The 14208-nt window shown below is 38.3% G+C and overlaps 1 protein-coding gene across 2 annotated transcripts in view; it reads left to right on the top strand.

Annotated features, from left to right (window-relative positions):
* Positions 1–14208, top strand: part of iglon5 (IgLON family member 5) — a 198676-nt gene that overhangs the window by 165302 nt on the left and 19166 nt on the right. For both annotated transcript variants that reach the window (XM_047361422.1, XM_047361421.1), the window contains exons 2-4: positions 47–125; positions 3859–4091; positions 6907–7026. In XM_047361422.1, the coding sequence (XP_047217378.1) occupies positions 47–125; positions 3859–4091; positions 6907–7026 (432 nt within the window). The remainder of the gene's footprint in view (positions 1–46; positions 126–3858; positions 4092–6906; positions 7027–14208) is intronic.

Here is a 14208-nt window from a genome sequence, read left to right on the forward strand (position 1 = left end):
TCATTATTGGATGCTCATTGCACTCTTCTCTCATTTTTCTTGGCAGGGTCCAGTGTGCTAGGAGCAGAATTCGGACACCTGCCGGACAACATCACAGTGCTGGAGGGCGAAAGCGTCTCTTTGAGGTAACTCCTGATCCTACACCTGCACCAACTGATTATATGAAAAACATGTTTGCCCTTCCACCACCTGTCACACAGCTTTATTTGCCAATTGTCTCATAACTTCAATTAGAAATCCTACAATATGCATTTAAGCATTTAAGACTTGTGTATGCCAACGTGTATAGCAAGATAAGAATTTGACAGCAGGTTCACCTTCCTGCTCACTGTGCATGGTTGCAAGATCAATATGAAACCTTATCCAGACTAGTCTAAAAGTTAATTCATGTATACCAATTAAGATTTTGTCAAAAATCAAAGATGGAATTTTTCCAACCTCTAAATTACTTTTCCTTACATTAAAGGCTGAATTTTGTTTCAGAGTGAGACTATGCTACTTCCATAAGAAATCATTTCCTTTACAGCATTTTGCCCAAGTTTTCCAGAGGAGGCAATAAATTTGTCCTCATCCATGGATGGGTGAACATCCTCTCTGTCCAAACCATACCTATCTGACTGTGCGTGATAAAGTAGAAAGCACAGCTTTTTCTGGCTCCCAACTGAGTAAAAAAGCTAACTTGCTTTTTTCCCCTGGATATGACCTCGCTTGGTATTACACTCAGCAATACCAAAAGAAAGTACAGTCAACATTGCTTAAATCACCTTTGCGTGTACACATCTCTAACAAATATGAACAAATTTGTCTTTTTGTCCCAGAGTTTTCCCTTGAAAGAGGAGTGGGCCTTCCTTTAAAATCATACATGCTGTTGTGAAGCCAAATACAACTCGGTCAATATTTGTCAGCATCAACAAGTCTCCACCAAAGTTGGAAACCAAAGAAGCAAGATCTATATTGTCATCAGGACGTGTTGGCTTAAGCTGCTTTATTGATGTGAAGTCAAATACATAGGGTTTCTTTTAAGCACAAACTTAAGCGGTAAAATCCTCTCAGTGTGACTTTTTTCTCTTTCATTCTAATCTATTCTTATTTTTAGGTTTATGGGTTCTATTCTTAGGTTTTTATTACTTTATTATCAAGTGCAAACTGCATTTCTAGTGTTGACGATTGCAACATGGATTAATCAGTGCAACTTATTACAAAAACATATCTGTTTGGTTGTAGTCTGTGTTGGTCAGTGCATAGCTGTTAAACAAAAGACTTAACAGCTTTCTTTTCATGCAAATTGCTTATGCCCAAGTGGCACAAATACTTCTGTTATGCCTTAGACAATGCTGTTGTGTTGGCTTTGATGCAGCCCATTAAGATGAGGCTCAGTTGATGTTATTATGGTGCTCATTTCCTCTGGGCACACAGTCTCATCACAACAGCATCAGTGCAGAAGTGATTAATTTTAAAAATAGATTATTAGACGATGTGTGTACATAGATAATGAATTGTTATGGAGGGATTTATCACTAAACGTCTCTCTATTTAAACCCACAAGCTACAAACAGGCTACTAATCTTTATCAGTATGATAAGGAGCACTTTGCTTTTTGGTCTTGTATCAACCTGAACACATCAGTGCCTTGCAGTCTATTTGTTGAAGACTTCCAAGCTCGCTTGTACTGTGGTTGTTATGCATTGTGCCACTGCCTGTAAGTTGGCAAGTGATCTACCTCAGAGATATTTATCCAGGTCATATCATTTAAACATGAGGACTTCAGAAGACTGTTTTCGTACTGGTTAAAGCTGGGTAAGGACATCTAGTGGCCAATCTAAGCATTTGATGTCAGAGCTTTGGCATTTTTGTCAGGTTTGCACAACACAAAAGTAAATCACAGTGCTCCAGCAGTGCAATTTTACTTTTCATTGTTTGGCAGATTTTTCAATTTATTGCTGTTAACTTTAATTTGGGGATAAGAAAACTTTCTTGAATTGCAGACCAAATAGGTTTTCAAAGTTTGCTTCCAGACAAAACAAATTACTAAGCTATGAATAATACAGCCTCTTTGCATGCAATGCGTTGCTTACAAGCAGTTTTTGGACATATGACTGATCTCAGCCAAATGTTTTATCACTTAATTTTTCTCTAAGAGTGGGGCATAAAAAGTTTGAATTCATTGCAGAAGAGTTTAAAGTCAAATTAAAGAAAAAGAGGTGGTGCAAAATTTGTGGCTAGACAAAGCGATGCTGATTCAGCACATTGGGTCATTGAATGGTTTGATGGGAATGATAATGAGGTAAATGATGTGCTGTTGCCTTTGCAGTCACAGCATTTTTCCTGAAATAAATAGAGAGCACATTCATTGTTAAACGTTTTGCACAACAAAATAACCACAAACGTTAACGTATTTTTATTGGGTGTTTTGTGATACACCAACAACAAGTAGCAAATAATTGTGAAGTGAAAATAAAATTAAACATTAAAATATGAAATGTGTTCCCTTTAACTCTCATACTCGTAAATAAAATCCAGTCCAATCAATTGCCTCCAGAGATCCCCTAATTAATAAATACAGTCTATCCCTTTTTTGTTATAAATACAGCTATAAATACAGACCTCTGAGGTTTGTTAGAGAACATTAGTTAAAAACATTTACAACAATGTTAGGTTTAAAAAAAATTCCAAATCTTTTAGGACCTCATTAATGTTTAATCTATTATCTGACCATGGAAAGTGTAGCTCAACTGACTTGGAAAGCTTTAACCAGAGGAGTAAATGTGAAAGAGCAGCAGAGAGCCTTAGCTCAGGTGCGATCATCTGTCGACAGGATAACTATTATTTATGCACTTCACAAAGAAGAGTGGTGGTAAGGAAGCCATTAATGAAAGAGGTAACATTATGGTGGCATCATCATGTTGTGGGGGTGCTTTTCATCAGCAGGGACAGAGAAGCTGCTCAGAGATAATGGGGTGACGAATGGAGCTAAATACTTGGCAATCTTGAAAAATTCAGAGGCATCTTAGATGCATTCAAAGCCCAGCCTATTTTGCAAAGAAGAATGGACAAAACGTTGTGTACAAAGCTGTGTGAGACATACCCACTAAAGACTTGCAGCTGTAACTGCAATGAAAGGTTATATTACAAATAATTAAATCAGAGGGGTTGACTAAATATGCACACTACACATATTTTTATTTGTAATACATTTTGATAATCATATTTACTTATACTATTACTTCATTATGCATTACTTTGTGCTTGACTTTCACATATAATTCCAATAAAATACATTTTAATACATAATACATATTACATATTTAAGTTTGTGGTTGTAATGTGACATAATGTGTAAATTGTCAAGTGGTATGAATTATGCTGCAAGATACTTCTTTTCACTTATATCAGAATAGACTGTCCGAGCCCACATTTTTGAGGTTGCCAAAACGTTTGCATTATGCTGTTCTTCTTTCTAACATGTAAAATTGACATAAACTAATATGTTGCTCAGAAAGTGGCAATAGATGTTTTAAGTTAAAAAACGAAAACTGGGGCAAAGCGGTGGTAAAACGCACGACTCATACTCAGAAGTTTCAGTCCTCGAAGCATCCCCTTGTGGGTTCGACTCCCAGCCCAGGCAACATTTGCTTCATATCTTCCCCATCTCTCCACCCCTTTTCCTGTCAGCTTACTATCGAAAAAAGTAGAAGAATTAATAAAAAAGAAAAAAAAGAAAACCTTATGTTTGTATCTGTTTATCCTCTAATGCCTTCTCTAATGCATTTTAAGACATGAAAAGATTATGATTTTGCCCCTACATGTTGTGCAGTGAAAACTCCTCCCACATTTTAATCACTCAATGTCATCTCACAGATGTCGGATCGACGAGGAGGTGACCCACAAAGCTTGGTTGAACCGCTCAAACATCCTTTATGCGGGAACGGATAAGTGGTCACTGGACAAGCGAGTGACGCTGGTCAACACCAGCAACAGAGAATTTTCTATTCACATCGACAAGGTGCAAGTAACGGACGAGGGACTGTACACCTGCACATTTCAAGCCAACAACAAACCCCGCATCGCCCATGTCTACCTCATAGTCCAAGGTCAGCCGCTAAGATGTCACAACTGAATTTTAATATGAATGAAGGTTCATTCAAAGCCAGCATTTTGGATTTATATTGGAACTTTAGAATTTATCTATGCAAATACTGTGCAAAGGAAAACTTTACATACATTCATCGTGTACGGTCATATTAATTTTTGACCTCTAAGATTGAATGTTAATTTTTAAAGATGGAATAAATTTAATGCCAATTCTCTCTAATTAAAAATAATCAAAATTATGAATAAAACTCAAACATACACACACAACTCCATTAGTATTTGGTCAAATGACCCTCAGCAAGTTACAGAAAAACAACACAGGGTTATAGCCATGAACAAAACTATATTACTGGTAGAAATCTGTCTGGGTGTTAAACCCGTCTTCGTATCAGCAATTGTAAAGTTTATTTAAACTAGCTGGGTTTTTTTTATGCCAGAACTCAGCTTTTATGCATAGTTTACACATTTTAATTTGATTTAAGGGTTGTTTTCAGAAGCTTATTGTTAATCTGCTTTATCCATTCTAAAATCTGTTTTGATAAATGTTTCTGATCAGTGTCCTCTTAAAACATACCAAATATCCAAGTTTCCAACATCTAGGTGTTAAGCTAAGATGAAGTTGAAGAATTTGGATCTGATCTTCCTTCTTCATTGTTCCAACCACTTCTAGCAGTATCAATAGCAGTTAAACAACCCACAGCATAATGCTACCATCCCCGTGTTTGAGAGACAGTACAGTATTTGTAAGTGTGAAATCACAAGCTTCACTTTTTAAAACCTCTTTCTAGTCATTGTGGCCAAATAGCTCAAATGACAACAATAAAACTCTGACAATTAAACGTTTCTGAAGAAAGAATTAGGCCTTTGTCTTTGGGCAGCTGTGATTTATAGATAAGCTTGAAGGTCAGATTTTAGGAAGTGTCTTCTCACTTGCTTGGCAACTTCACAGTCCACGTTGATGTGAAACTTGCTCCACTGTGGACGGTGACACTGGTGTTTCAGCCGCTTACACTTTATAGTGGGCCTGAGTCTTGATGATTTATAGATTGCTACTGGTCACTCTGAACAATTTTCTTTCATCTGAGGGTGACATTTTGAGTCAGATGCTTGAAACTAGGACACTTTTGAGTGTTTCTACAACAAAGTAATTTCAAACACACATTAATTTAGTTTTTAAATGGGAAAAGAAGACTGCATTAAACTTCTAGAAAGCCCCTTTTTTTTCAACCCTATTGAAAATCTTTAAACTAAACTTAAAAGTCAGGTCAAGACCAGGAAAATACGCATTCTGATAAGAACATTAATCAATTATCCAGCCAGAATTATGTGAGATGTTTGTTAATAGCTTCAAAATGTTGAGCTGCAACTTGCTAAGGGAGCTTTATCAAACATTAGATGGGGTGCATGTATTTATTTAAGCTTATATGTATAATTTTGCAATAAATTTAACCTTATGCAGCCAGTTCTTGTTTTGTAAATGTGTTCTTTGTTGCAAGAAAATAATCATATAAGTGCATCTTTAAGCAGACCCAAAATTATACTAACAATTATACCATTGTAACTGTATGTGGACTTTTCATTAAAGCTACAAATGAATGTTAAATTAATTGTTATTGTTAGGGATTGTTTGTGATATAAACATTAAGGTAGTTTTATTTCTTTGCAATTAACAAAAGAAAAGACTTTTGCAGGTCATGGAGGACAGTGAGGTTTAAAAAGACTTGAACCCATTTCTTATTTTTTTCTGTAGTCTGTTAAGTTTCCATAAAATGTAAACAGATTTTTAGGCATGTTTCAAATGAAAGAGCATGGGTGTTGAGTAGATTAAATGCACTGCAGGCTGTCCAACTATCTGACTAAATGCAGTGACTCTCAGTGCAGGATTGTGACTGAGGCTCAGTCATCAAGTCAGCTTAGTGAGTGAAACTGACTGTTCTTGAGTGACACAAAGTATTGATGCAGGATTGCCAGGAATGTCTCACACCCTGTATTTTCCCATTGTTTATAGCTTATAGTCTGGTTAATAGCTTAGTTATATGTTGTCAACAGAATAAAGATTTTTTTTATAGGTGAATTAGTAACATTTTACTGGAATAGAGAAGATATGGGTTGGTCACAGGTGACTATATGAGCCACTTTCCTAACACATTTTACAGCAGCCATGTCTGCAGGATCTAAATGTTGGCAGAGATGACCGCATATGTTCGGTTCCGAGTTTCCTGCAATTGAAGTCAGAGCTTGATAGTACACAAAATAATTATACCCTTAAGCAGTAGCAGCACTGCAATCTGTGCTTTATCACTGCAAGCTTTCCACTCAGGAAAGGCATAACATAAAAATCCTCAGTTCATGTTACAAATTTCTGAGCTAAACTAATTAAAAATATTGATACAGGGTCATTTTAATTCAAGGTCCATCATGTTGTCAGACTAAGAGCATATGTAGTGCACCAGTGCTTTGTGTTTAGGGTCACTATATTAAAGAAATACAAGTAAAATCTTCTCCAAGAAGTGAATAGCATTATGGATGCTCTTCCGAGCAAAAGATCAAATTAGATCAAGTGTTAGAAGGATGGCATTTTGATGTTCATTTGCAGTGGTTTAGGATCTATTGCATTTTAAATAGATGGTCAACCATATTGTTGCACAGTTCAGCAAGTGCCTTGGGTCAGATCATTAATCAGCTGATTGCCTGTCTCTGAAAGGCAAAGACCTTAACACCTTAATAAACTGCTAGGCAAAACCTTATCAATAATTTATGAAAGCGAAAGGTGATTTTGAGGTCGGGTTTTAATGGTGGAATCTTGTTTTTCAGTGCCAGCAAGAATCGTAAACATCTCAAAAAGCGTGTCAGTGAATGAGGGAGAGAACGTAAACCTTTATTGTCTGGCTATTGGCCGGCCCGAGCCCACTGTCACTTGGAAGGACCAGAAATGTAAGCTATATATTCTTGTTTACTTGTTGTTAGATCCACATATCTTATGTTAACACCCTCTCGTTCTCTCCCAGTCTTTACACTCATCCCTGTCCCTGTTCTGTCTGCTAAAGTCTATCCATGCTGTCTTTTTCAACCTGCAGGCTTATCAGCATTCAGCTTGCATCCATCGCTTTATCTTTTGTCGCAATGTTGTCATTCTTAAATCTAGCCGTTTATTCTGTCCTCTGCCTAAATTATTTTGTATTTCCCCTAATGTTTTGTTCTAAAAAAAACACATTACACATAATTATTCCCACTGCATCACCTATAATTATCAACATCTGTCTTCATCCACCATTTCAGTCTGCACCGCTATGGCCACACAGCTACTTTTGGCATTAAATCAGATCATTTTTTGCTTTTGTTTGAATTCAGGGTTTTTGATATGAATGAGATATTTTCAATCTCTCATCTTTGTCATCGGCAGTTCTGAGTCAGACAAGACAATCTTTCCATGGCTTCTGCTGAGTGCTGAGCCTAAAGACTGGTTTTAGAGCTTTAATTGGGAGCGCTGATTTAACTGCATCACACAATAAGACAGTTGTTGCTGAATGAATAAAGCACAATACCTTCAATTAGGCTTGTATGAAATTCTCCCGGTGTGACAGCCTTGTGTAAGAATAGTACATTGTTACAGTATGTACAGTACTGTGCAAACGTTTTAGGCAGGTGTGGAAATATTCTCTAAACAAAGAATGCTTTCAAAAACATAAATGCTGATTGCTTATTTTTATCAATTTACAAATTGCTAAGTGAGCGAACCCAAACGTACAGCCAAAGTCATTAAGAAATATCTTCAGCATACAAGACTTACTGGAAGTGATGGTATGACCCCCACAGACCCCTGATCTCAACACCTTTGAGTGTGTCTGGGATTACATGAAGAGACAAAAGGATGTGAGAAAGTCCACATCCACAGAAGATCTGTGGTTAGTTCTTCAAGATAAAAAAACTTTGCACAACTGTGCCTAGAAGAATTGATGCTGTTTTAAAGGCAAAGGGTGGCTACACCAAATATTGATTTGATTATTACAGTTCTGATACTTTTATCTGTTACATAAATTTACTGTTGTTTTAATTTTCATACATAAAAAAATAAGGAACTAAATCTCTTTTCGGCCCTTTAGAGTAACACAAGTAGAACAAGCTTACAACACATGACGCTCCAGATTGCAACTGCAGTTTTAAAACATTGTTGGTGATGGGTGGTGTTAGTTTAATTTCCATAACCATGGATTTCGGGTTGCCACAACCAGAAATAATGTTGCACAGCTGAATTTCTTTAGTCTCTCTTCTTTGTAAGCTTTGGTAAATCTGTTCTCTTCTCAGTCCTTCGCTTCTCTGGAGATCAATAGGGTTTTGCTCTCAAACCAAAATTATTCTCCATTTATATGCTCCACCTTGGCTCAATCTTAAGGTCATATCACATGTCTCTTTATAGTTGCACAGATACTCATTAAGTGTGAAATGAATTGAAACTAATGTATTATTTCATTGTACACCTAACAGAAGCAAAACAATGTAACTTTTTCTGGGATATACAGGTCCTTCTCAAAATATTAGCATATTGTGATAAAGTTCATTATTTTCCATGATGTAATGATGAAAATTTAACATTCATATATTTTAGATTCATTGCACACTAACTGAAATATTTCAGGTCTTTTATTGTCTTAATACGGATGATTTTGGCATACAGCTCATGAAAACCCAAAATTCCTATCTCACAAAATTAGCATATAATTAAAAGGGTCTCTAAACGAGCTATGAACCTAATCATCTGAATCAACGAGTTAACTCTAAACACCTGCAAAAGATTCCTGAGGCCTTTAAAACTCCCAGCCTGGTTCATCACTCAAAACCCCAATCATGGGTAAGACTCCCGACCTGACTGCTGTCCAGAAGGCCACTATTGACACCCTCAAGCAAGAGGGTAAGACACAGAAAGACATTTCTGAACGAATAGGCTGTTCCCAGAGTGATGTATCAAGGCACCTCAGTGGGAAGTCTGTGGGAAGGAAAAAGTGTGGCAAAAAACGCTGCACAACGAGAAGAGGTGACCGGACCCTGAGGAAGATTGTGGAGAATGGCCGATTCCAGACCTTGGGGGACCTGCGGAAGCAGTGGACTGAGTCTGGAGTAGAAACATCCAGAGCCACCGTGCACAGGTGTGTGCAGGAAATGGGCTACAGGTGCCGCATTCCCCAGGTCAAGCCACTTTTGAACCAGAAACAGCAGCAGAAGCGCCTGACCTGGGCTACAGAGAAGCAGCACTGGACTGTTGCTCAGTGGTCCAAAGTACTTTTTTCGGATGAAAGCAAATTCTGCATGTCATTCGGAAATCAAGGTGCCAGAGTCTGGAGGAAGACTGGGGAGAAGGAAATGCCAAAATGCCAGAAGTCCAGTGTCAAGTACCCACAATCAGATATGGTCTGGGGTGCCGTGTCAGCTGCTGGTGTTGGTCCACTGTGTTTTATCAAGGGCAGGGTCAATGCAGCTAGCTATCAGGAGATTTTGGAGCACTTCATGCTTCCATCTGCACGACCTGGCACCTGCTCACAGTGTCAAGACCACTGGTAAATGGTTTACTGACCATGGTATTGCTGTGCTCAATTGGCCTGCCAACTCTCCTGACCTGAACCCCATAGAGAATCTGTGGGATATTGTGAAGAGAACGTTGAGAGACTCAAGACCCAACACTCTGGATGAGCTAAAGGCCGCTATCGAAGCATCCTGGGCCTCCATAAGACCTCAGCAGTGCCACAGGCTGATTGCCTCCATGCCACGCCGCATTGAAGCAGTCATTTCTGAAAAAGGATTCCCGACCAAGTATTGAGTGCATAACTGTACATGATTATTTGAAGGTTGACGTTTTTTGTATTAAAAACACTTTTCTTTTATTGGTCGGATGAAATATGCTAATTTTGTGAGATAGGAATTCTGGGTTTTCATGAGCTGTATGCCAAAATCATCCGTATTAAGACAATAAAAGACCTGAAATATTTCAGTTAGTGTGCAATGAATCTAAAATATATGAATGTTAAATTTTCATCATTACATTATGGAAAATAATTAACTTTATCACAATATGCTAATATTTTGACAAGGAACTGTACAACAATTATTAGGATAAATAGAAAAAAGAAAATACATATGAAAAATAACAAATTAAAATGCATTAAAAATGCAATAATTAAAAGTATATACGGCTAACAGCAGTTTGGTGTTTTAACAGCTTAAGGCAGAAACCTGTGTAGCCTAGTGGTTCAGCCTTTGACAGTGCTGTGCCAGTTGGAGAGGTCATGTGGAGTCTCTGACAATGTTCCCGTTCCTGTAGTTGATCTAAAACAGATCCTGGATGGAGACTAAAGGCAGTCCCTCACTATCCCCTGCGAGGACCTAATGTCTGAGATATTGCAGCTTCATTTCTACAAACATACTACATGTTACCTTTCAGGGGCTAAAGCTAAATGTTTTTAATCTCCCTAAGTCATAAAAAGGACAAAACTGAAATAATAAAGTTTCAATACAGTGATACATGCATTGCCTCTTGTATAGATGTGTGTAGCCATTGTAAATGTAAAAAAAGCATTTTTTTCCCCTGGATCCTGACTTAATCATGTGACACAATCGATGGGCAAAATGTTTTCAATGTATTTATGTGTCACTCAGCTCACATAGATATACTAGTTGCTTTCTTTAACTGCCTGGAAGTCCACAGCGACACACAGTTATACTCTAAACTGTAAAACCAATTCCCCCTATTAAGCAAGCTGCCTGTTTTTAACGGTATTAATCTTCAATTCTGTATAATTTTATTGTGTCATTTTTTGTGTCAGGAATTTAATTTTTTGGGCATTTTTATTTTAGTGATTTGTTATTTTATGCATTGTACTTTGTTCAACAACAGTTGTATTAAATGTGCTTGTTAAATACATATGTCTCAAATTTAAACAAAATATATTTAATATGACTTAAATAGTGTTCCAATGCGAGTTCACACTCACACTGATTGCCTAGTACTGTACGTATTGTATAATTTGAAACTCTGTGCTATGCTATGTTTTGCTTCAAAAGCTGGAGTACTGTATAAAGCACTAGCAAGATAGCAATAATAAATAGGTCAGTGTGAACAACTACTGAACATACTGTAATTATACTGCAGGGCTAATATATTCACAAACAACTGAACAGGTGTATGTACAGTTAGCTATAGGCTTGTTTAGAGGTCGGATCCCCCTCCGCTCCTGTGTTCCTACCTGAGTTTGCCCTTCTTTGCGCAATTATTGTTTGTGATGCTGCACAGTAGAGTACAGTACCTCGGGCAGGGACAAGCCCAGTGGAGATCATACACACCCACAGAAACATAGAAGTATACAAGAGAAAAGGATAGCACGCATGAATGCACACCTGCAACAGACACATACAGACACAACTTCGCATCACAAACTCTGTGCGGTTATCCTCACTTGAAAGCCTACAGCATTTCTCCTCTGTCAGCAGTAATCCTCCCTCTCTAGCCGCCCCCCATCATCTCACCCTGCCTCCCACCCCTCCCCTACCCCCTCATAACCCCTCAGCGAGCAGAGAATGAGATAGCACCCACATTGCTATTCCATGGGAGTGTCTACAACCAAGCCATCAGTTGTAGGAGACCAGGGGTTGCTGAAGATAGGGGTTGGGGAGGTTGTTGAGCCCAAAAAAAAAACAGCAAGAAGCTGCTAGCCATCTGTCCCCATTACTCAGAGACTGCAGAGGAAAAACTGCATGGAGGGCATTCTGGAGAAGAGTCTAAGTTGGATGGAAAGTGTGTGTGTTTATGTGTGAATTTACACGCGAAGGCTGTGGATTAGGAGGAGCCGGAGCACAACAGAGGTCACAGGGACCTGCTCAAAGTCCCTGATACCTTCAGAGTGTGTCTTAGTTTCCTGAGACCTTACCTGCATGCTGCAGTGATACTGTGCTGCACCATTATTATTATTACTTGACTGAAGCCAGTACCCAAACAGCAGAAAACAGGCACTTGGTCTTATATATTGGCATGCAATTATTTAAAAAAGATACAGATGGCCTTCTGGATCAATCTACAATGATTCATTTCAGAGGTTAGAAGCAAGAACATACTGAGGACAAAAACAAAACCACAGACAGACAGACAACTATACTAAACTATATCTATACATATAAATTAATCTCTGAACATAATTAAATAGGAATGGAACAAGCTTTTCATAATTCTTTGTAAGCCCAAGCCAGAGGAATAAAACATTTTGTTACATTAAAGGAAGCAAGCTCTTCAGAAAAAAATAGCTTGTTAAGGTTATACCATGTTTTTTTAATACCTATTACAAAGATTCGGGTTATCCAAATCTTATCATTTTTCAAACTTTATACTCATAATCAACAGCAATGGGTTTTACTAAACAGCAGTTTAACATTTGAAAAACTAACCCTAATGAAGCCTGTTAAGGAGAACAGTGGTATTCACTTAAATGCCTCTGCTGCTAATGTTACAGTGCCTTGCAAAAGTACTCGGCCCCCTTGAACTTTTCAACCTCTTGCCAGATTTCAAGCTTCAAACATAAAGATATAAAATTCAAATTTTTTGTGAAGAATCAACAACAAGTGGGACACAATCGTGAAGTGGAATGAAATTTATTGGATGTGTCAAACTTAGTTAACAAATAAAAAACTGAAAAGTGGGGCGTGCAATATTATTCGGCCCCTTTACTTTCAGTGCAGCAAACTCACTCCAGAAGTTCAGTGAGGATCTCTGAATGATCCAATGTTGTCCCAAATGACTGATGATGATAAATAGAATCCACCTGTGTGTAATCAAGTCTCCGTATAAATGCACCTGCTCTGTAATAGTCTCAGGGTTCTGTTCAAAGCGCAGAGAGCATCATGAAGACCAAAGAACACACCAGGCAGGTCCGAGATACTGTTGTGGAGAAGTTTAAAGCCGGATTTGGATACAAAAAGATTTCCCAAGCTTTAAACATCCCAAGGAGCACTGTGCAAGCAATCATATTGAAATGGAAGGAGTATCAGACCACTGCAAATCTACCAAGACCCGGCCATCCCTCTAAACTTTCATCTCAAACAAGGAGAAGACTGATCAGAGATGCAGCCAAGAGGCCCATGATCACTCTGGATGAACTGCAGAGATCTACAGCTGAGGTGGGAGAGTCTGTCCATAGGACAACAATCAGTCGTACACTGCAAAAATCTGGCCTTTATGGAAGAGTGGCAAGAAGAAAGCTATTTCTCAAAGATATCCATAAAAAATCTCGTTTAAAGTTTGCTACAAGCCACCTGGGAGACACACCAAACATGTGGAGAAGGTGCTCTGGTCAGATTAAACCAAAATCGAACTGTTTGACCACAATGCAAAACAATATGTTTGGCATAAAAGCAACACAGCTCATCACCCTGAACACACCATCCCCACTGTCAAACATGGTGGTGGCAGCATCATGGTTTGTGCCTGCTTTTTGTCAGCAGGGACAGGGAAGATGGTCAAAATTGATGGGAAGATGGATGGGGCCAAATACAGGACCATTCTGGAAGAAAACCTGTTGGAGTCTGCAAGAGACCTGAGACTGGGACAGAGATTTATCTTCCAACAAGACAATGATCCAAAACATAAAGCCAAATCTACAATGGAGTGGTTCACAAATAAACGTATCCAGGTGTTGGAATGGCCAAGTCAAAGTCCAGACCTGAATCCAATCAAGAATCTGTGGAAAGAGCTGAAGACTGCTGTTCATGAATGCTCTCCATCCAACCTCACTGACCTCCAGCTGTTTTGCAAGGAAGAATGGGCAATAATATCAGTCTCTAGATGTGCAAAACTGATAGAGACTGATAGAGACAAACCCCAAGCGACTTGCAGCTGTAATTGCAGCAAAGGGTGGCGCTACAAAGTATTAACGCAAGGGGGCCGAATAATATTGCACGCCCACTTTTCAGTTTTTTATTTGTTAAAAAAAGTTTGACACATCCAATAAATGTCATTCCACTTCATGATTGTGTCCCACTTGTTGTTGATTCTTCACAAAAAATAGAATTTTATATCTTTATGTTTGAAGCCTGAAATTTGGCAAAAGGTTGAAAAGTTCAAGGGGGCCGAATACCTTC

Source organism: Girardinichthys multiradiatus, chromosome 3 (assembly GCF_021462225.1).
Source record: "Girardinichthys multiradiatus isolate DD_20200921_A chromosome 3, DD_fGirMul_XY1, whole genome shotgun sequence".
NCBI classification, from domain to species: domain Eukaryota; kingdom Metazoa; phylum Chordata; class Actinopteri; order Cyprinodontiformes; family Goodeidae; genus Girardinichthys; species Girardinichthys multiradiatus.